Here is a 23,589-nt window from a genome sequence, read left to right as displayed (position 1 = left end):
TAAAGTCATGTAATTAATTGACTATTCAGTAATAAGTGTAAATTCCTTACAGAGTGATAATATTGATAAAACAAGTTTAACGTAACAAATACACTGTTACGTCTAATTCATACACGATATAAATTTGTCGATATAAAGTTGTCTTTCTACTACAAATTAATATAAACCTACAACAGACATCCGATCCACTTGTACAGTTTACTTTATCAAAGCCCAGTCTACACATACATTTCCCGTTGATACATTCTGTAGGATAATTACATTGAGTAACGTTGCAACCTACGCTACATTCACAGTTGTCGACTGAAAATAAAATAAAACGGTGCCAGGTATCTTATTAGTACATTGGTATACATATGATGAAAACGTGCAAAAAATCGTACTGTGGTTCAGGGCAAGGGTAACTACTATTACTCTTCTGTGACAACATTCAGTCCCATGATATTGCATCTTTAGACTATGAATCGCTGTTCAAAAGATTTTGTCAAGAATTTGTCTAGTATTGTTTTTCTTTGTTAGCATTTTTATAGTTAATTTTCTTTGGTTTTTATTGTTTCTTTGTTTTGCACAACCCTCCAAATGTGTTATCGTTTCACTACAGATTTTGCATTCCTCAGATTACGGAATAATCTGCACAAGATAATACTAATAATGCATTTTTTGCATCATTAAGTGAAGGAATACAAATGTACTACAAATGTACTCAAAATGTAAGGAGAAAACAGAGGAGAAAACACAATTGCAAGAAAAAAAAACAACCAACCAAACCAAACGACTACATTTCATACTGTTAAGTATTTCCGTCCCTTCAAAATTTTATTCAAGAAAAACATGAAGCAATAACAATGATAATTGTTTGTATACATATTCTGAAAAGTGAATTTTATTATACATGAAGATTCATATTTATCCTTGTGGCAGGTTACCATAAAATTACATTTTTTACTCAAATTCATGTAACATAGTATGTTTTCTTTTCAGAATTGAAATTTTTACTTACAAGTTAAATGTATAATCACCAAGACACATACAGACTTCAAAGTTTCGATCCCCATGATTTGACTAGAAAAATTGTTATCGCAAAGGAAGTACGTTGTGGTTCGGAAGTGTTGGTGAAGTGATGTACTTCACAATTGTTGAAGGCCTGGCTTTTCCGCCTGTGTACGTATTTTTATTTACGCCCTATGAATGACGCAAAACATATTGGAGATAAAACTTTGGAATTGACAGTCTTTTTTTTCAAGTTTGTTTTACACCATCATATCGACTCAGATCAGACAATATATACTGTTTTACCAGATTTCAACCGAGCGAACTCGACACAAAATTTTAGTCACTGGCAATGTGACAGGTGCCGCTGTTGGAGCATGTCACGATACCATTGCATGGAAGTCACCCTTCACTTAATAAAAGTCTCTGTAAGAAACAATAAATTCACTTTCAGATTTGTTTGTGATTGAAATTATATGGTTTCCAGAATTGATAGTTGTATAAAATCGCACTACTCACTCATAACCTTAGGACTTTTTTCTCTTTTTTTTGTGAACAAATAATATGTATTTATACTTCATTAAATTGTAAAAACAGTTCATAATTGATTTTTATATGTTGTAGTATGGCCCCTTTCGTAATAGGCATCTTTATCTAAATTACTATGATCATAAGGTATTACACTCAGTGTTTTAAAAGATGTTTTGAGAATTTCATAACTTATTTATTTGGTATTTTGTCAATATTAAATTTGATTCACTGTTGCTTCTTATAAGAAATTTAAGCTTGTCTCACAACAATATCCTAGTATTGGTTTAACACTTGATTCTAAAATGTTTATATGTGAGCCAACAATAATCTCTTCAGATTCAATAGATTTTAAGGTATAAAGCATAGCGTAACCAGTTTGCTCTGACACACTGAAGATACGTAGGTTACTTTGCCAGAAGGTTCGAAAACAATATCAAAGTACTAATATTCTGATACAAGTTTCATAAAATATGAAAATCCATTGAGTTCCTTACCAAGCCTATCGAACATCATGAATACAAAGTATCATAATAACCTCATTAAGCAATTTCTTGAGACCTTTACCTCATTGTGATATAAAAACTAATCCATTGAATTTCTTCCTTTTTTATGTACTGACTGTCTAAATGATTTCATTCTGATACTTTCCATCTTGTCGTATCAGGGCGAAAATATAATCATAAACAATTTCCAATTGTAGAACATATAAATCTGTTAAATCTAGGGTTTGGTTGGATTTAATTTGTATTCAGTAAGTATATTTTAGATTCTCTATCAGTGAATCTGGTAACGGATCAAAATTTGATAGAATTTATAACTGAGTTTTATACACTGGTAGCTCACTTAATAACATACTCAATAGTAACTCAAAATGGAAGTGCACACTGCCATGGGAATTTGACAGTTGGAGGAAAACTTTTATTTTTAATTTAGAGTACTTTTTATTTGATAAACAAACATCATTATATCAACAACGCTATTCTACAGTTCTGTCGTTTCTACTTCTTCGATATCATCTCGCATCTTATCGGTTTTCTCCCCATTATCTTCGATATCTGCAATCAAGGTATAAAAACTAAGTACAGCGTATACATAAATTAAGCTTAAATTTCATTCAGACTAAAGAATCACCCCTTCAACTTGCAAACGTTCAATGCTCATACTGAGGCAACTTTTCAAATGAAAGGTGACGAGGTACAAGCTAGTTTTTTGTATGATCAGAAGTTGTCAGCCCATTTTTATTATAAAAAAACTAAGTCATATGTTTATAATTGATAGCTTAACTCACAGCACCAGCTGATCATCACTCATTTGTGTTCCTTTTAAAATTATTTTATTACATGTTTTACTCATCTTTTCACAGGTACATGTAAAACTGTTCAAAATCTTGTGTTCGTGAATACACTTTTAAACACACTCTCTTTACATATCAATAGATTCTGAGTATAACGTGCGCATCGGTTTACAAAGAGTAATCAAAGGAACCAATGTTATAGGGGTAATCAAAAGAATAAAATCCAGGGACAAAGACCAGACATGGAAAACAGAAAAAAACTAAGTAACTAAAATCACCTGCCTAGTTGCTCATAAAAAGTCAAGTCCGGGGTAGACAAACGAGGAAAGGAAAATTATGACCCGTTGAATAAATCAGTTTTCATGGTGCAGATGGATACACCATAACGATCCATGAGTTCATGATGACGACCATAAAATTTCTGTAGTGATGACTTCAATCTTGTAGCAATATAACCCTGTTCCAGAAGCCTATTTGTTGGAGTTCTAGCGCGATACAAAAAGTCTGCGTACTGCGTAGTTTCAGCAAGCTCTGGCATAACGTATGAATTGTGATATGAACACTCCATACGCAGGTGTCGAAGGGATGTTCCCATTGATGAAAGGAAAGTTGACAATTCTGAATGAAAAGTCATCACGTTTGTTGTCAAGTTTGGTCAATAGGTTTTCTTTACCGTCGATTTCCAAGTGTAGGTCAATATATGAGGCTGACTTCACAGTGTCTGTAGTATCCTTTATCTCAAGTTCTTTTTGGTAGATGCGATGTATCAAATCCCAAAAATTAGGATTGTTTAAAGATAACACGTCGTCTATATAGCGGAAACTGAGATTGAAGGATCTAGCCAAACGATATTCTTTTTTTCTGATCAGATCAGCTATAAAGTCAGCCTCATAAGAGTGAAGGAATAGGTCAGCAAGTAAAGGAGCACAATTTGTTCCCATTGGAATGCCGACCGTTTGTTGAAAAACACGTCCACCACACTGGACAAATATGTTGTCGATTAAAAAATTCCAGCGTTTTGTAAACATCTTCCTCTGTTCATTTGGAAGATGATTGGGAATTATTTCTTATAAAGTATGAGGAATCTCTACCAAGAACTATATAATTGTATCTAGGTGTACCATCTTTTTTTTTAGAAAAACAACGATGCATAATATTTTTAAGTCGGGATTTAACTGAATATGGGGAATAGAAGTATACAGTGTTGAAAAATCATAGGTTTTAATGCTATTATATTCAGATGATAGTCTTGAACTGATTGTCTCCAAAATATCTTTCGAATTTTTCAGGATCCACTTTGAATTGACAGCACTACGGGAGTAACAAGTGTTGTGGTAGGACTGCAGACCCTCTTTGACAGTTGTGAGTATAGAAGTTAAAAGTTTTGAAAGAGGTTTGGTGGTATATTTTGCAGATCCAGCTATGAAACGTTGTTTGTATGGATTCTTGTGGAGTCCAGTACATAGACGGTAAATCACAATCATCGTCCTTGGTAGAGAGACCAAAAGAGGATAGCACAGATTTATGGTTTTCCACTATCTCTTCTTTGGAGAGAGTGGTAGCAGTATAGGCCTTATCACTGCTATTATTTTCTACGTCTACCTCTGATAATAAACATGGGATGTAAAACGTTTTGCAGACAAAAACAATGTTGTTTTGGGCTTTGTCTGCTGGTACGACAACATATTTGTCATGTATAGTAGACAATGTTTTTGCTACATCGGGGTCTTTGAAAACTGATGTAGCCTTGGCACTCATTGACCTACTTAAAACTTTCATTCGTTTCAAAATTAAAGACCTCACGGCCTTTAACCACTCTGACAGCGAATTAATGTCTTCTTGTTCTCGTTTTATCCATTTTCTTGCATAGTCCTCGACGGCATCCATAAGAACTTTAAAGTTATAATTCCAATTTATGGAGCGTGGTTCACGGTACTTGGGACCTTTAGAAAGGATATTACGCAGAGATTCGTTTTCGATAATGGTTAAATCTCCCGTAACGACGTGACCAGAAGGACCATACTTAAATGGAGAGGTTTTGCAAGAACAGTCAGGTGGTTTAGCCTTGATGTCCTCTATCTCAAGGTTCTGCAATAGCCTTTTATAATTGAAAATTTTGGACCCAATGGGTGAAGTATAGGAATATGAAATAATTGGTATGGATTTGTCTTTGAAGTATGGGGGAATTTTGTTGGTAACGTTTTTGTGATGGAGGATGTTAGCCAAATTAATTGCATCTATACCTTTGTTGACAAACGGCAAAACTTCGGCTTCACGGCATTTTGGACACCAAAATAAACACTCAGAACCAAAACATTTGCAACAGACTGGTTAGATTCAACTTCACAATGAGACTGGTTTCAAAAATGGTATGACAGGAAAAAAAAACTAACAGACCTAACACTGCAAGGTTAACAATAGACCTTTACCTGAAGAATGAGGACTACTATTGTCGTCATCTTCATCTTCTTTGCCTTCTCCAATTATGATTTTGCGGTCCATGTGGGTTTGATAATTGCTTTTTCGACTTCTTTTACTGAAAAAAGTGAATACATATTTGGTTTTACTGATCCTGTTTAAAATTAAGTTTAAGCGATTTTTAATGATATATTTAATGAGTTTGGGTATCAAAAAGTTTTGTATTGTCATGACTCTGAATAATCAAATGCCTGACAAATAAAAAGGTTACTATGTTAACTTTAATGTTTATATTTTAGGGTCGTATTAATCCGAGACTGTAGACTATATGTATAAATGCACAAAAGGGTTAATGGTAACTTTGAAATTATACGATAAAATAATAGTTTTGGAAATAATGTCATTGCTTTTTGAATGAAATATGTGTGTGTGTTTTTTGTTTTTTTTTTTTTTTATATTCATTTTTACAAATTCACTGTATGCTCATTTTTCAGAGAGCCATTCACGTAAAAAACATCCTTTAATTGGAATGTTCGAATACTAGTATTGATTTAAGAACCAATCAGACTAACATCCCTTAATGTTCGGCAGTAATTTTTACACAAAAAACTAATCAAAAGAAATAACTGACATGGAGACAAAATTTTGTACATTCAAGATTTCATATTTCATAACTTACATCATCACTAGAAGCAAGATAACAAGGCACACAATCAAAATACATACAACAGCAACAATGGCAACAGCAACCGTGGTTGTTGCCGTATTATTGTAAACTATTGTTGTTACATCTATAATAAAAACAATGACGTTATATCAACAAATGAAATTAAAAGTTTTCTCTTCTTACACATTATTTGTATAACTAAATGTATTTTTAATGTGTTTGTGATATGTTCTGTGTTCGGAATGTATTATCGTCTCAACATGTACAAATTAAAAAAAATATTTAAAATCAAATACATGTTAGTTATATTGTTATTTTTTTTTACATTTTTTTTAAATTTTAACTCTGAAACTCACACACCTTACACTGTTATATGCACAATTCAATATATGAACTACGATTTGTCTTTTGCTAGTCACAGTCAGTTATAAGAGCTAGGGAATGTTTTATGTCTTACTAGATTACTACATATTTTTAATCCAAAATGTCGATGAAATTTGTAGATATGATGAGCAAATGTGACATTGAAATTCATACTCGTGGAACAATGCGATCCAAACCATCCTGAGTTGCAGCCATACAGACAATTTCCTGACGCGCCATCACAACTACCATTGACACAGTTTAAACTGCAGTTAAACACACAACTAGAACCAAACGTTTTCTCGGGGCATACTGTGAAAATGAAACACGCATACATATTAAATCAAATTTCAGTTACCAACACTTACCTTAAAGCCGTTGCAAAAAAAAATGGAATTATCAAAGAGAAATATACGAAAACATGACATTTTGTTACGTTATACTTAGATATTTCAATGATTTATTTTATATGCTTTCAGCTGAATCCATTTAAGGTTGTATTGCATTTCTTTATTTTACTTTATTTAAGGATTACCACAATTCGTATGATCTATACATATATAAATCACCATTATTGCAGAAAGTCCCATAATAACCAGGATCACAGCCATCGAGGCAAGTCCCATTTGATTTGTCACATGCAGCTCCAAACAGACAATGGCCACAGACAGAACTGCATCCCATGCCATAGGTTCCAAACGAACATTCTGACGAAAAATATTTTAAGCGTGTTACAAGTATGTGATAAACTAAGACATCCTATGAAAATCTGTATTTACTCCTTAACTACCAAGTTATCAGTTGTTTGTTTGTTTGTTTGTTTGTTTTTTTTGTTTTTTTTTGTTTTTTTTTGGGGGGGGTTGTTGTTGTTTTATTATCATTATTATTATTATTATTATTATTATTTCGCTTCACGTTTTTGTTGTACTTCAATGTTCTTTATACTAATATTTAATTTTTGATGAAAAAAAGATATCAGACGTGTATCGTCCTTTTGTAATCGCGATTATTGCTTTCTATCATACTGCTGTAAAGCAAACTCACCATATTCGCACATCGTTCCATTATAACCCCTTATACATGAACATGTCCCATCGGTAGAACTACAAGACCGTTCCTGACAACCTGAGCTACAGTTTAAAGCACAGTTACTCCCGTATGTTCCTTTGCTGCATGCTGAATCATAAGAAACATTGGGGAATAATTTAATTTTAGATATAACAAGCTTTCAATTTTGTCCATCATGTCTTAGACCAAATTTTGTAATGTGACTACGATTTCATCAACCTCTTTTGCTGATTTACTCCATAAATTTTGATACTAAAGTTAAATTATGAGGAATGACCGTTATATTTTTTCGGTGTATTTGAAAAACTTCAATGCCCGTGGTGCACACTTCAAAAATAACACGCTGCGCAGGTTATATAGTGTGCACCACGTACATTGTCTGAACGTGAAAACAGAAAACAAAGACGATCTTCATACAAAATGTAGGGAACAGAATAAAATAGATTACAAATCAAAATTGAAGACAAGAAAAACAAGACACAACAAAATAACTAAAGCACTAGCAATATCAACTTTTCACGATATTGAAAATCTGTTAAACGCATTTCTATGTTGTATCTTTAAACATAAACCCACGTTAGTGGGTTCGCCTCCAAAATAATACTGAACTAAGTTGTACCTATTCGATATCTTCCTAGTCAACCCATAATCTTTCCAACTTAAGGGAGTAAGATGTAAAAAACCTGACTTAGGAGGACAATCTGTACCGGATCTATGAGTTTCACCTAGATCATTTGAAATAATATGTACCTGTGTAACATTCAACTCCTGTAAAACCAGCATTGCATTCACCATTGATACACGTGGTACCTGTTGAACAGCCATACTTGCAATTATGGCTACATTTGAGTTCACACATGTCACCAAAGTAACTGCCAACACAACCATCAATACAGATTCCATCAAAGACATTGCACCCAGATTTACAATGGGCATTACACGCTTTGTTACAGTCTTCTCCATAAAAAGAACTTTGACAGGCTTTAAATAAAAGAATTCGAGCAATCAAATTTCTTAATGACTTTTTTTCATGTTTTTTTTTTTAAATAGAAAAAAAATGAATAACCACTTTCAAATTTTTACTAAAACATTTGCCTTGAAATATTTGGAGTTGCTCATTTACTTTTGTTACTTTGTATGTATTATTTTTAGTTATGATATGTTCTTTTATTGTATGTGTCTGGTCTTTGTCCCTGGATTACATTCTTTTGATTTCCGCTAGAATCTTGGTTCTCTTGATTACTCTTTAACTGACTCAAAACACAGCGACATTGTAAGTCCTTTTCCAACCACATAAAGAAAGAACCGACTTATTTAAGTGCGAGTACACGACACGAAACTTATGTATGCTCTTATAACATGTAACTGTTCCCTATCTTGTTTTGTCAAAAGTGTTACCTGAACCCATGTCCAAGGACTTATGTAATACTACTGGTTCCGGAAATAACAAGGGGCAATACAATATTTCTTTCGGTATTTTCAAGAGTACTTTAAGAGCACTCAGTTGGATGCTACTATGAGCATACCAGACAGGTGTCTTCTTATAATCCATGTTACATTTTGATGTTATTTATTCGTAACTTTTTCATGTTAACTTAAATTTCTGATGACGATACTGGCCATTACTTAAATGGATAAAAAAAACAGACAACCAAATTCAGAAACCAGTATGTTTGTGGTATATTTCATACATTATGTGACCGAATCATACCTAACAAAAATTAATGTTTTACATGATTTTTATGAGTTCGTACCTAGTACTTTGGTTATTGTAACGTTGGCTCCAATGCTCGGTAAGAGCTGGTTCAACTTCGTACTAGCTGCAGAACTAATTAACCGTGCGACGTTTCTAATACTTTCCCAGCAAACCGAGTAAACATTAGAGGTGCAATTAGGAATATTCTGGACTTCATACAACATTCTAATCCTGTAAATAAAAGTAATGTATGAATATAGTAAACTGGTTTTCAAACACTATGATAATAAGCAATGTTTTAATTACATGAGTAATGCAGCATATGCTTAAACGTTTCGTAAGTTAAATACATGACTCGTTATTATATTAGTGTATAAAAAATAGCTTTAAAATTTGCACTAAACATTTAAAAATTCTGTATCTGAAAAAAAAAGATTGACTAAACCTAGATAAAAATTCCGATTATTATAGTACATAATAAGCGATGGCATCTAGACTTAATAGGTAAGAGATGAAAAGAAATTCTTTGAAAAAAACTACTGTGTAATGATTCCAATCACATTAAAGTAGTTACCCTGCGTCCCCTAGAGACTCTACTTCCGGGACTGATCCGTTGTACCTTGAACTCATTTTCATGTTCGTCAGAGTCCTTGTCGCCAGACTCAATATAAATCCAATAAACCGAGCTGAGTTACTAGGTATTGGTATAACGGATTTGGCATATACATACAGGAATCCACTCACCGCACTTCCACCGGAAACCTTACAATCATTTCCGTCATAACCACATTCCACCTTGTTGCAGTCTTGGTCACATATGCCATTTCCCCATTTTTCCATGCATTTCGTGAGGCAACCATCTTGAAATTGTGGTTTGCATTTTAGATTATCGTACAAACACAACTCATTATCGCAGAATCTATCACATGTGTCGTTTTTAAAACTGGCTTCGCATAGGAGAGCATTACCACATTTACTCCAAGGCTGACTTTGTAGGAGACAATCTCCGCTGTCATAGCTACAGTTGAGATTGTTACAAGTTGGCTGAAAAAGTTATTACACCATTTATTTACCAGGAGTTTTGTTTTACTAACGTTAACAGTTTTTAATATTGTGGAGACCTTCATAATTTTGGCATGATGACAGATTTTTTTTTTCATATTTTATCCTCCCCCAGAAAAATGGAAACATTACGACAGTTTTTATTGATTTTCAAATCTTTCGTGCATGATTAAATCATCGTATGTCTAAACATTTAATATAATGCTGTACTCGTATCTAAATTTTATACGTGCATAAGTTGGTTCTTGAAATATTTGCTCGTTGTTATCAAGTAATGGAATGAATTTTGTTTAATGTTTCATATTTTGCCGACATGTATTATTTTGCTTTATCATTTTGTGCAGTAATTATTTAGTCCAGTATTGTTTTGATTAATGAAATTAATCGTTTCTCATTATTCGTACATGAATAAATTTACTTCATAAAATGGTGCATTCATGTGTACTTTTCTCTTCGTTTGCATTGTTTTATAGTTACAGTCGTCTGTACATACGTCGCAAACATTATTTCCTGCTTTTGAATTGCAATCACTTTCAATATTGCATTTTAACAGGATGCTATTGGTTGAAATGTTTTGAAACAGGAAAATTGCTGAAATATAGAAATATGAAGATTAAGATTTTGTCTTATTTCATAGGAAAAGCAACAATTTTATGACGACAAAATGACTTTTTACCGGATAGTCACACCTTTTGACAGTGAAACCTAGTCAAGTCCTATCATGATACAGAAATCCCTATGGCGATTCGTTCATATCCAATAAAATTTCATTCATATTCATTGTTTGAAGTCCATCCTAAACATATGCCTGATAAACCTTTTTAAACCTTAACAATACAAAATCATTTCAGAATGAAAGGATTTCGGTGAGACATGTTTTACTAGGATATTAAATAAGGAGGTACAATATCAACATCTGCAAGACAAAACGTAAATATTAAACAAAAACAATAAAGTACATTATAGTAACCGTAATACATACATGTCGTCAGCAAAATTTTCACTGCATATCCTCTGTCAGACATTTTTCATACGATAGAAAGCAACGCACGATGTCGGAAACAAATGCTTTAAAAAGGAAATGTGATTTAATCAAAGAAAACATTTGTGGTATCCTCTTACTCATCTTCACTTGACACAATCAGTCAATTATTCATATGTAAATATTACCATAAGCACTTGGGTCCAGGATTTTTTTAAATTTAGTTTTTTCCTCAAAAAAGTTGAAAATCAATCGTTTTTTTCTGACGAAAATTTTTGCCATTTTTCGCAATTTTGAACCCCCCCCCCCTCTGAAATTCATATATATGCCATACCAGCCCGAGATTCATATACATGTATATGTCATTCCAGTGCCTTTCTGGGAAAGGTCAAAATGGCAAAACTGAAAATTATATATTAGCGACGGACGTTAAAATTTTAAACTTTACAAAGAACTTCAGACAGGAAACTATATCAATCAAGATTAAATCACTCACTCTTATCGTACATAATCCATCTATTGTTTAAACTTGCAAGAAAAAATGAAATTACCGGAAAACCTGAGAACACATTTTCAAATCTTCAGTTCGATTTAATATTTAGGCATATTTACTTTATATTTCCTTACCTTAAGCGACGTGATTTGTATATGTTAGTGTCGTTGTGAGAAGAAGGACGAACATTAAGTTTGTGGTTAACTAGACTATCAATAAATTCACTGAGAATACTTTCAATTTTTAACCCAACTAAAAAAATTCAAAAACGACTTTTGTGGTAAATTGCAAGGTGTTTGAAAAAACTTGTGTAGTCACCAGTACAATCTTTGCAGAAAATAATGAATATAAAAACTTTTTCAACTTGTCAGAAAATACAATACATAAATATTGTTGACTTATCACTAGTGAATAATACATCATTGTAAACCTCGCCGTCAATGCCAATTTTCGGTTCGTTAGTATAGACATTTTCATGTTGACTGTGGATAGTCGATGAGCGTGTACCTCCACAAGGAAAATTCTTGTATTCTACACCGTGCCCATCCTCCAAAGTCAGGGTTTTGAGTCCACCTTCGCTCCCTTGCGAAGGTGGACTCAAAACCCTGACTTTGGAGGGTGCACCATGCCCTAGCCCGCGGCAGTTTACGTTAGTTTACATATGCTCATTTACTAACCCGCTATTAAAGTGGTAGACGTCTATCAATGTCTTCATAAATGACATCTTCCACTACATAAAAAATAGCACTCTACACAATTATGCAGAAGAAAACATCCTATCATGCACATCACAACATAGACATTGTTACATAAAATCTAGAATCTGACAGTTTAACACTTATAGATTGGTTTTCCAGTAATCAAATGAAGGCAAATCCAGAAAAGTTTCATTTTTGGGCTATTATAGAAAAAAAAAACAACGGATAAAAATATAAGCTTTTATTTGGCTGGAAATACAATCAAATGTGAAAATGAAGTAAAACTACTTGGGGTAACCATTGATTCTTAACTGAAATTCAACAGTCACATCTCAAATATTTGCAAAAAGGCACCGAAGTAACTTAATATACTCAAGAGAATCGGAAAATAAAGCTTTTGAACTTTGAACATTACGTGACTGTCGTAAGTATAATTTAAAGCTTTCATGTTTGCGCGGTTTCAAAACGTCAGACGTCGATACAAAATAATGCGCAAGAAAATGACATTTATTCATAAATATTCCGACGAGATTTTTAATGTAAAATATGATATGAGTTAGGCACTGCCTACAACCGAGCATCTTATCAAAAAGGCTGACAGGTGCGAGATAGGATACGTAGGTAAACGGTTGTCTATTTTTTTTTTTAGAAATAATTCAGCGTAATGAAAATAATTTTATTTAATATAAACAATTACCCTAAAATGCAACGGAACACCCTATAATTTTAGCAAATTTTTGAAAGGGAACAATCAGTAAAAAAGTGAAAAAGTGAAAAAAAAATGAAAGCAAAGATATATGAAATCTAAAAGTATGTCCGTATATTGACCAAAATTAACACTAAAATTGACACAAATTTTATGAAATGCCAACAGAATAAGCTGTTTAAACTATTATTTTGTTTTTAAATGTCAGCAAGCGATTCTAAAATAATGAGTTTTAAGATTCTTTATGAAAACGTGTAAGGATTGTTCATTCTGGTACGATAGTAAGTTCTTCCACAGAGTAGGTGCAGCTTTGTCAAAACGTCTTTTTTTTCTTTTTTCTTGGTTTTTTATTATTTTAATTATAAATCAATTTAAAGCCTACTTTAAGCTTGATTTAACTTCCCTGACCCATTTCTACAAGCCTTTCCGATACCTATACCCGTTTGACTGAACGTCTATCGTTAGCCTCGCATACAATGTTCGGTATGAATGTGTTTTACCGCGTATGACCGTTTTCAAACATATTGCTACAATTTTCCTATTGTTAGACGCTAAAATACAATCGATTGTTCAATTAAACGCAGTTGTGACAGATGCTTCAGTTAAAGTTGTAGCCCGTCGAAACAACTTTAAAGTTTTCAGTCAACGGGAAATTCCTATTTAAAAATTACAACCATTGTGCTTCGACCTTTACAAATTGTTTCGCTCGGCCATCTTAATGCCCGGTTATAGTAGTTACAGTATGGAAATGGATCTTCTATCATCATGTCGGTCATGTTTCGGAATATTATTAAACAGCCGTTTTGCACCTTTGTTGGTTAACAGGCGTTTGATGTTGCTTAAAAACAGAATACACAGAAGCTGACAAACAGACCTAAAAATGCGACTTTTTCGGACCATAAATGAAACGTTGGACTTAACGTTTGTGCATGAAATTATGGATTTATGAACTTTTGAACTACCATAAGTTTAGTATGTTCTTTGTTACACACTTTAAATATTCACAGCAAAAAATTATGGAGTTGAATAGCGAAGGCTCAAAAGAATTCAAGCCCCACGCAGCGGCAAACGTTCGTTCCGTCTCTTACTATAACCGCTGCAGACAGTCCTTTCGGAATTCTCGGACATGTTTCGAATAAAATGTTGTTTGACAATCGGATAATATCGCATAAAATCATTCACTTTTTCCCGACTTTTGCAAGATGCATTTTCCGAGAGTGTCGGCTGCAGGGCGAACTTCGAACGTCAGTTAAACTGTTTCGGAGCTTGAAAAGAAAAAGAAAAATTTATTCATATATTGCAGTCATGTATTTTTGACGTGCTACCTTATTCAATGGCAATTTCCAAAAATTTGGAGAAGGATATCGTATAAATGACGCATTTGAAATATCAGGTAATAAGATCATAGGAACGGACGAACGGACGGCTGACACAAAATGGCGACAATAGCTCAGTCTTGGTTTTATGATTTGCTTGGCTTGACAACATCTAGTTTCGCCGATCGTACATTTCCTGCGCCCCACTTGTGAAAAAGCCTTGAATTTCTCTAATCCTTTTGTGATTCAGTGTCCGGAGGTGTTTTCTGATTCGGCCAAATCACAAAACTGCTCCTAACACTGAATCCCAAAATGGATTAGAATTCCTCTAACTCGCGTAAGAACCAGTTAATATTTGGACCATCTCATAGGGGCATTTATGTGAGTCTTAAGACATACTACGTGAATATCGTCAAGGGTATATGAATTTATGAAATTTAATCAAGGATTTGAACAATTTGTTGAACAGCACAACGCTTTATTTCCCCTCGACCCATGTTGTACTATAGGACTGTCGGGTCAATCAGACATCGGAATATCTTTTTAAACAAATACAACAAAGTACATGAAATAACCAAAATAAAACGTACTAAGAAGCAAAAGTAAACGAAAAACCTGACCTCCACTAAAAACTGGAAGCACGGACTAGGTGCACCGTTAGGGTGATTAGTAGATTTCTTTAGAGTTTTAAGATGTAAAATTTTATTTAAACTGCTAAATCTCAATACATCATGATTTCTTTTTAACACTCCTGGTAGTCTTAGCTTCATATGATGAAGAAGATGAACTAGAAACAATTGACTCAAAAAGAAATGGCCTCTCTAGCATTGTTTGATAATGATAACACTATTTCTGTTACTGTTGGCACGAGACCGCAATTAATTTTAAAGTGCATTTCAATATACACATTTGAGCAGATTAAAAAAAATCCACCGATGCAAACTGAATAAAACTTCTCTGGCCTAAAGATATGTACTAACAGGATTTTATATATAAACTGTAGAAAATATACCATCATTTTCTGAAATTAATACATATAATTCGGAGATGGGGTAAACATGACAAATGAACTGAGTTAAAAGTCCTAAATTTTAACCTTCTTCCATTGAACCAAATCACAACTTTTAGTCAGAATTGATTAAAGAAAAAAAATCCCATGTAATTTTAACTTATTTTCTACCAATTAGAGGCAAAACTTCAGCAAGTAATTTTCCAGTAAAAATATGAAAAAATGTGGAAGGTACCTACTACCAAAGTTGGAACTATATTCGTTTTACATTTTACATAAGACCTATATTTACTGTCTTCCACCTTATAAACATAGATAAGATATTCGTAGCACAATCCTGACGTCGAAATACGGAAACATTCTAACTTCGTATCAATGTGTATTTTAGTTCCATTAATATGTGTTCTTGTTTGTTGTCTGTTGTCTTTCAGGTCCCCGTATAGCACGTCCAAAATTATATAAAGGTGTTACATTTTTGTTCTTCCAAAAGAAAGCGATTTTTTCCTTTTTGACATTCTCTATATTCTCTATCATCCTATAAATATGTAATTAAGATAAACCAAGTATTAATAAGCATAGTGATGTTGAAATGTATTTTTGGATGTATTGAAACGTCCAGTTCCGTGCACGCGCGTTTTACTTTCGATCTTAAAAAAAATAATAACATTATTTATCATGTAAAAATTTAATAGTTCACAAATCGATATAGTACAAATGTCAATAATTGCACTTAAATACATTTTTTACATAAGGTTATAAGAAAGACATAAGTAAACGGCAGTTTATCTTTGAAATCTCACCGCGGCAGTTTTCACTGGCATAAATGTAGGTTTAGTAAATGCATAAGTGAAGATGGAAAGAAATAATCGTGCTTTCAATTACGTAAAGACCTCGACAACAATTACAAAAATCAGTCATGCAGTATAAGTCATGTAAATAAATGCGTCAACAAAATAATTCTCACTTGTAATTATAAATACTGTGCGTGGTGAATGAAATACTGACAACGTGTTTTTGTATAGCCTTGCTATAACCCAAGCCGTTGTAGATAGTCTCCTAATCTCATGATTTCCTCGTTGCATTTTGAAGCTGCCACGCCACCGACACTGGTAGCGATAAGCAACAGTTTGAATGTTTTACAAACTGTACAGCCTTTCTCCATATTTCGGGCGTAAATTCCATATTTTCCATCGGCTAATTGAACGTTATAGTTTACTCCGCCTACAGTGATCCCTTTTTTGTATACCAAATTCGTGTACTCCAAGCCCTCTTTAATATGATTCAGTTCCTCGGGAGAAATGTTAAACTTACTGCTAGTTACCACAGTCCGATTGCCTTTCCACTCATAAATCCCGATTTCACACGGTGTTCTTTCCATGAGAGTTTCCAATACATACTCATCCCAAAGTTTCATAACGCGTTCCAGCTGCAGACTAGTGTTTCCGATACAGGAAACTTCCATGTTGTCATAAGTTACGGGACATTCAACTACCGCGGCCATTTAGTATGTTATAAATATTTCAATGCATTTAAGCTTTAAAGGTATATATGTTTATATATGTTTTGTTGATAAAATATTAAATTGAATTTATTGTGTGACCATTTAAACCCATTCACCAGAGTTAATCAGATGTATTGAAGAGTGATCAAGAACTACTTTACCGTGGATACCGGATTATCCAGAGATCGATGCTCGTCAGTAACAGTATACGTATATATGATTCTGCCGGATTAATACGACAGTATATCATTAACAAACTCCCCTGGGTTATTGTTCTTTACTTTCGACTAAAACCTAATCCACAGATTAACTGTCCTGGGACAATGGGGAAAAAAGATATCTGTCATATTAAAGGAAATGTCAATTTTTGAACTAATCCACTACTGACGAGTAACCAAGTGCTGTCTTTGCTGTTCATCGTTTTATTTAAGTAATTATTATAACGGATTTAAGTAGCACTCCAGATAAGAATCATGCAAAATGTGATTCATGTTTGGAAAGCCTTCATATTTTTATTTTTTTGATATTTTGTTTAAGTCGTTCTAGTAAAGAGAAATTAATACGAGTTTTTTTTCATCTGAACCTCGTTCTTAAGTGATAAAAATATATAGAATACACTGTAGAATTCAAAATCAAGGGAGAAAACTCTGGAAATGACACTATAATACAAAAGAAACTATTGGATTTCCAATGTGGATCGTCTTATAAGAATGAATATTTATATGTAGACATACAAAGCAACTTAATAACAAAAATAAAAATGTGTTGACTTTTGGGCTGTATCATGTATTACAGAGTCATTACAGAGTTTACGTGATTCTTACAAAGACTACTACATTAAAAGTTCAGTAGAAAAACAGACGACTGGCTTCAATGTGAGTTCAAATTGTTTTATTGGAATGGAACTACATATCATGGTTTACAAAATTAATAGAAAGATCATAAAGTCGTAAATGAGTGTTAAATACTTGTCATTTTTCGAAAACCAGAGTAAAAAGATTGTATACAGTTTGATATCGATTTTACATAGGTTCGGTATATTGGAAATACATTTATTAATCATCATTCGTGATAACCGACTCTTAAGAAAGACATTTAAATTTCAAAACGTACATTTAATTAAAATTAAACATGTCGTCAGTATTGAACAGATATTTATTTTTACCTCCTTCGACCTGATATCAAGTACATGTATTATATTGAAGAATAGGGCTGATATATTTTACCGACTAGAAGAGTGAACCTACTTTGTACAAGACACAGAAGTAACAGGCCTACAAGGAAGTATGTCTTCACAATAAAACTAAAAGATAATCAATGATCATTTTGTCTTCAAATTAACGTTTTGGATTATTTTTGACTAAGTTCGAATATTAGCCTAAATATGATCAAAACTGCCAATACAATACAAAATACAAAAGTGCGTCAACATGGGATTCAGCCGTCCAATACGGCTTTTACTCGTTTAATACGTCGTATTGACCTGATTAAAATTCAAATTGGTCTAGGGCATTAGGCCAATATGAGGTATTGGATCAGTTAGTCAATAAAGGTATAAGTGCGTAAGGTTTCCATATTGGCTGAGTTATTGGCCCTCGGCTAGCAATATTGGACTTCGGCTACGCAATAATACTGTAATATTATACACGCACAATATCAGATTGAGAGTATAGATGGATATTTCACTTTTTGTAATTGTATATTTTCTGTCATTGTCTAACATAATTAACTAATAAGCCAACAATGAACCAACGTCCAAATCACATCATTGTGAAATGTAAAACAGGAAAGCAAAAATTAGACATTTGCAATGACATATGTACTGTATCTAAACCAAGTTGGTACAACGTTTATAAAAAAAACCCTTTTGTGCTAAATGTGGGATAGTCCATGGGCATACGTGCGGCAAGCGCAATATATATACACTTCCGTGCGGAAAATTCTTTGTTCTACCCAAGCCCTACCTCGCGGAAGTGTATATTGAGCATGCTCGAAACACGAAAGAGTCTATAATTGTAAGTCTCCCCTCCTCGAAGCCTAGTGTTTTAAAACCAATAAATATTCTTTCCAAAACCTGAAATTTTCTTTAAATTTTAACAACTGTATGGATATTTTTTTATTGCTAGTTTAATGTAAAACATTGATAAACATTTTCTATTGAATGCAGAATTATGAATAATACAATGAAATTTGCACCATCGTCAGTCCATATGAGTTTGGTAAACGATGCGCTTAAAATAAATAAATTGGGGAAATAACACTTATTTTTTTTGTATAAATCAAGTCCTGAGCGCTATACCGAGAGTATTCCCCTATATGTGCATAAAATGTAAAATTTGATAAAAATGACCAAACAAATAAAGCTAGTTACAACAGAAAATCATCAAAATCAGGTGAAAGAGTAATCAAGGGAACCAAGGTTATAGGAAATATTGCATTTGCGAAGCTTCATCAAATATAATAGTGAATGAAGAGGAAGTAAATGAAGTGGACAAATAAGAAACTAGAATTGTTGGTAAAATTCTAAATACGGCATGCGGTGGACCATTGAAAGATGTGAATGGCAGAAATAACAACCCTCACGTGGATGAACAAGGGGAATAATGTCCACATAATATATATATATATATATAATATACCCTTATCTTTGGAATTAGTAAAAAATCTAGTCGCTATCTGCACCACTCACACAATATTTTTCTGAACGAAACTTTACACATCGCTAACCTATCGTACAAAGTAAAGTGAAAATCAGGCGCTCCATTTATTTTCGGTCTCTGGTCTCTTCCAATCTTATCTGGTCTTTAATTATTAGTACCACCTTCCCTGACCACATCCGGTTCCGGAAAAACAAAATTTCTGAAATCAGCCCATGGAAACAGGAGTCCGGGATTCTCGGACTTTTACATGACTTTTGAACTAAAATCAGACTTCCGAACGGTATTTTGTGAAAAACCATGCCGTCAGATTGGGGAGTCGTCTGAATTTGAGTTTCGTTTACTCACATATGGACATATATTCCACGAAAAAGTAAGTGACACATTAAGGTGAATACAAATGAACCTGAAAATCGTAGTTTGAGGTAATTCCAAACCTTCTACAAAAAACACCAAACTATTTAAAATTTTCTCCATTGTGTTTTCTATCAGAAGCTTGCTTATGAACTTCGGCATATTTGTCGCTAAATTAATGTTTTATTTGAGTATATTTTTTCATTTCGAACATGACAGTTTGTTTTTATTTCAATTGTTTGCTATATTTTTTTTGTTTTTATATTTTTATATATCAAAAAATTGATTAGCAAAACGAATGAACATTTATAATATGCATTCATTATTGTTTACAGTGCGGCCATGATGAAAATGCAAATATTTTATTTAGCTCGAACACAGTTACAATAATGAAGAATTATGATAAATAACTTAAGTTTTTATCATATACCATGTATTTGTTAATTATAATTTGTCTAAATCATGTGCTGTAGTCTAAGTGAATGAGTGCAGTTCAAATTACAGGAGATATGGTACACAAAAAACTTTCTCAAGCCTTATACGTGTACTGTATACTAGCTGCGAAACGTAGCTCTTTACTATTTTTTTTTTTTGTATTTTTTAACGTTAGATCGCAAAATCAAAAAAAAAAAGATCAAGAGCTACGATTTCGCAGCTAACTGTATACATGTTCCATAGTCCATACAAACATTTTTAAAGACATGAAGAGTTGTCGTTGAGTCAATGACTGTTGGTTTTCATTTAAATGAAACAGTCTATGATACAAACTTGTTGAACATGATGATTGTACAGTGACTTGATTATAGGTTACCCCATATTTCATTTTTGAGAACAAAAATAAATTCATGTACAAGGTCAAGGAAACTCCAGTGAAACAAGTATTGCTGAATAGTTGACAAAGAGCAATCAAAAACAATATTTAATGTTCCTTGGTATTGTACATGTAAGTCATATGAGAACATTTCATACATAACTTGAGGTAAACTACATGACTTATATGATTTGGAAATTAATCTAAACATTAACATATACATTTGTATGACCTTATATAAGACACAATTTCCAATTTTTTAAGAAGTTTATCGTGCTATATCTTTTTTACTTTTTTAATAGATCCATAAATACAAGCTGTTGACTTACATTGTATATCTGTAACTAAGGATAAGGAACTAGTTTTGTCACTCATCAGATTTCTTTTGCACAGTATGTTGTCATGAACATGTACAATTATACCACAGTCATGACAGTATGATAATAGTCTGATATTTTCCAGAAAATTTTGGATGCAGCCATCATGTTCACCTACCAATGATACAAGTTACCAGACAAGTCATACATAACAGGAAGCTCTGTTCAAATGAAGTATGATAATAGATTGTGTAGGTATTTGAGGTTCTGTATACAATATTTTTATGCCTTGTTTTTTTTTTAATTAATATTGATTTGGGGTGTTCCAAAGGTAAGAACCACCTCTTTTGTTGGGAAATATTGGAAGTAATGTGGAAAATTTTTTGCAAAAATGAGGAAATTAATAGCTTGGACCCCCACTTTCACAGTTCCCATGACACTTAAATGAAGGTTGTAACATAGACGTAATATTTTAACATAATGGGATGTTTTGTTTGAAGAAAAAAAAACATCCAATGAGCCATATAATGTAGGGTTTACTTAAATAGAGGTCTACTTCAGTACAGGAATCATGAATCACAATAACTTTGAATATGAGTATTATGTATATTTATTACTGATTTTTATACTTCCAGGTCATCCATGGCATATATATGACTGAAAAGAATTCATACATGTAGAATTTAGATGATCTTCAATGCTGTTCAAACCTCTGCTTGCACTGTAATGAAAGCTGATATGAAGCTGAAGTTTGAAAATAAAGATTTTCAAAATCATACTTCTTATGCAAATGTACAAGGTTTAAATGTGTTGTGCTTTAAAAGTAAAAGTCACTTTCATACATGTATACAATAACAGCCATGTACACTTCTTGACAGTACCATCCTGGAATACAACCTAGAATCCCTTGCACTGCAAGCTGTCACTCTATCAACTGAGCTAAAAAATTACTTCGTTGTTTTCTGTAGATTAGGTTGATTATGGTCTTTTGTTAATAGTTGTACTTTATTTATTTTTGGGCCTTTTTATAGATTGCTTAATGGTATGTGGTTTGCCCATTATTTAATAATCATGTGGTGATTTCACTTGTAGAAGCTTAATCGTTACTTGCTTGGTTTTTTGAATGACTATCTCATTGGCAAAGATAAATGGTGCATGTATTTAAGTTTTCTACTTATGACTAGTGAGTGCTAAATCTTTCACTGCTTCTCAAACAAGTAATTTTGTGTAACAACTATTTGGCTAAGCAACTGTTGATTCTGTAAGGTAGCACTATGAAACCGCCTCAAAATGTCATAGTAGTAGAGTAGTATAAAGCAGGATCATTTCATACAGTAAAACATTCTTGTCCTGAAATCCAAGAAATAATTGCAATATGCATTGAAACCACAACCAATCAATGAAAAAAAAGCAAGTTCCATGGGTAAATAGAATAAAATATAAACATTCACAGACATTAAAAATTTTGAAAAAGAAGGATTTATTGTTGAATTTTGAGCTAATCATAATCATGCCGTGTACTTGTACCTATAATTTACATTGGATTGATCTGAATTCATGGTTTCCTTGTATAAACTCTACAGACTGGTAAATTGTGATTTTTTTTTTCACAAGTTAAGAGAGATTTTGAGGTGAGGATAATCATACCATAAGCTCATGATGCACCTGTTTAATATGACATCTTATCGAATGATAATTATTAGTCAACTGTGCTGGTAATACCTGTTCATTGATCAGAGGGGGTTGGCACCCCTCCTTTTTTACCAGAAAATTAGTAATTTTCATGTGTAAAATTGACAAAACATGGAAAATAATGTCTTAGCATCACCATCGCATTGGCTTGCACCCCTCCTTTTCAAAGTGTCTGGAGCCGTCCCTGTTCACTAACCTGTAAATAGCTTTCATCATATTTTGCTTTAACCGTTTAGCATGAAACAAGTTGCCTGTTTTGAAACTATTTTAATATTCTCCATAAAAGCAATAAAGAAATATATATATATATATAAAAGCAATACACTGCTTATGTAGCAAACCATGTTGTACTCCAACAATGCTAGAGGTTGTCTGGCAAGCTATTTTCTGACTTGGTGCCATCCTGAGGTATAGAGGAACGGAATTCCAACCGCTTACGTAGTAGGAGTAACAGAAACCGAACTAGGATTTTAGATAGGGGCGCACAGTAAAAATTCTGCCGAGCGGAGCGATTTGACACAAATTTTGAGGTTAAATTTTTGAAATATTATAGAGTGGGTGCAATGTAGATATCTTTTGTGGTAAAATTTGCGAGAAATTTAAAGTTTCAACTTGAAACCGCCTAAATCTACCCCTGACAACCCATGCTTTGCAAATTTTAGGGGGCGCACGCCCGCCACGCCTCCACCTGAATACGCCTCCGTAACCATGTTGATTTTTATGAGTGGGGGTCGGGGCTAGGATTACATTTGAAATAGAAAGGCAGGACAATCATATATGATTTTATATAAATACAAAGATGCAATAGGCGAAAAAAAAAGGTTCTGGTTTGAATATTACATGAAAAGATCCAGGACACAAAATTTGACTATATAGCCCCCTTCTTTCCCCTTACGATTCAAATGGATATAGAAATTTATCATTATTTACCTGGGAGTGGGGACTGGTAATTTTGAAATCATAT

The 23,589-nt window shown here is 33.1% G+C and overlaps 2 protein-coding genes and 1 long non-coding RNA gene across 3 annotated transcripts in view; 1 reads left to right on the top strand and 2 right to left on the bottom strand.

The window, feature by feature from the left end:
• Positions 1-11,176, bottom strand: part of LOC148628486 (uncharacterized) — a 33,136-nt gene extending 21,960 nt beyond the window's left edge. Inside the window, exons 1-13 of the mRNA XM_088567388.1 lie at positions 11,072-11,176; positions 10,508-10,680; positions 9,602-10,071; positions 9,086-9,258; positions 8,082-8,312; positions 7,308-7,439; positions 6,833-6,970; positions 6,438-6,575; positions 5,913-6,024; positions 5,245-5,351; positions 2,507-2,576; positions 1,001-1,125; positions 172-303 (exon numbers count right to left, since the gene is read on the bottom strand). Coding sequence (XP_088423514.1) covers positions 172-303; positions 1,001-1,125; positions 2,507-2,576; positions 5,245-5,351; positions 5,913-6,024; positions 6,438-6,575; positions 6,833-6,970; positions 7,308-7,439; positions 8,082-8,312; positions 9,086-9,258; positions 9,602-10,071; positions 10,508-10,680; positions 11,072-11,114 — 2,044 coding nt within the window. The 5' untranslated portion in view covers positions 11,115-11,176. The remainder of the gene's footprint in view (positions 1-171; positions 304-1,000; positions 1,126-2,506; positions 2,577-5,244; positions 5,352-5,912; positions 6,025-6,437; positions 6,576-6,832; positions 6,971-7,307; positions 7,440-8,081; positions 8,313-9,085; positions 9,259-9,601; positions 10,072-10,507; positions 10,681-11,071) is intronic.
• A 4,765-nt stretch (positions 11,177-15,941) lies between these two features.
• On the bottom strand, positions 15,942-17,111 carry LOC148628485 (profilin-4-like). The gene has a single exon (XM_088588291.1). The coding sequence runs from the start codon at positions 16,792-16,794 to the stop codon at positions 16,321-16,323; it is 474 nt and encodes a 157-aa protein (XP_088444417.1). The 5' UTR covers positions 16,795-17,111; the 3' UTR covers positions 15,942-16,320.
• A 3,180-nt stretch (positions 17,112-20,291) lies between these two features.
• On the top strand, positions 20,292-21,730 carry LOC148628484 (uncharacterized). Its single transcript, XR_015919343.1, has 3 exons — positions 20,292-20,317; positions 21,079-21,184; positions 21,569-21,730. It is a non-coding gene; the product is annotated as an uncharacterized LOC148628484 (long non-coding RNA).
• Positions 21,731-23,589: the final 1,859 nt, after the last annotated feature.

Source organism: Perna viridis, chromosome 1 (genome assembly GCF_037379345.1).
Source record: "Perna viridis isolate PV_CMFRI_1.1 ecotype Kerala chromosome 1, ASM3737934v1, whole genome shotgun sequence".
NCBI classification, from domain to species: domain Eukaryota; kingdom Metazoa; phylum Mollusca; class Bivalvia; order Mytilida; family Mytilidae; genus Perna; species Perna viridis.
This window is presented reverse-complemented; position numbering and strand designations above follow the sequence as displayed.

Bases quoted from the DNA above. Each gene is read 5' to 3' on its own strand.
- LOC148628485 (XM_088588291.1), bottom strand. From the start codon at position 16,794: ATGGCCGCGGTAGTTGAATGTCCCGTAACTTATGACAACATGGAAGTT.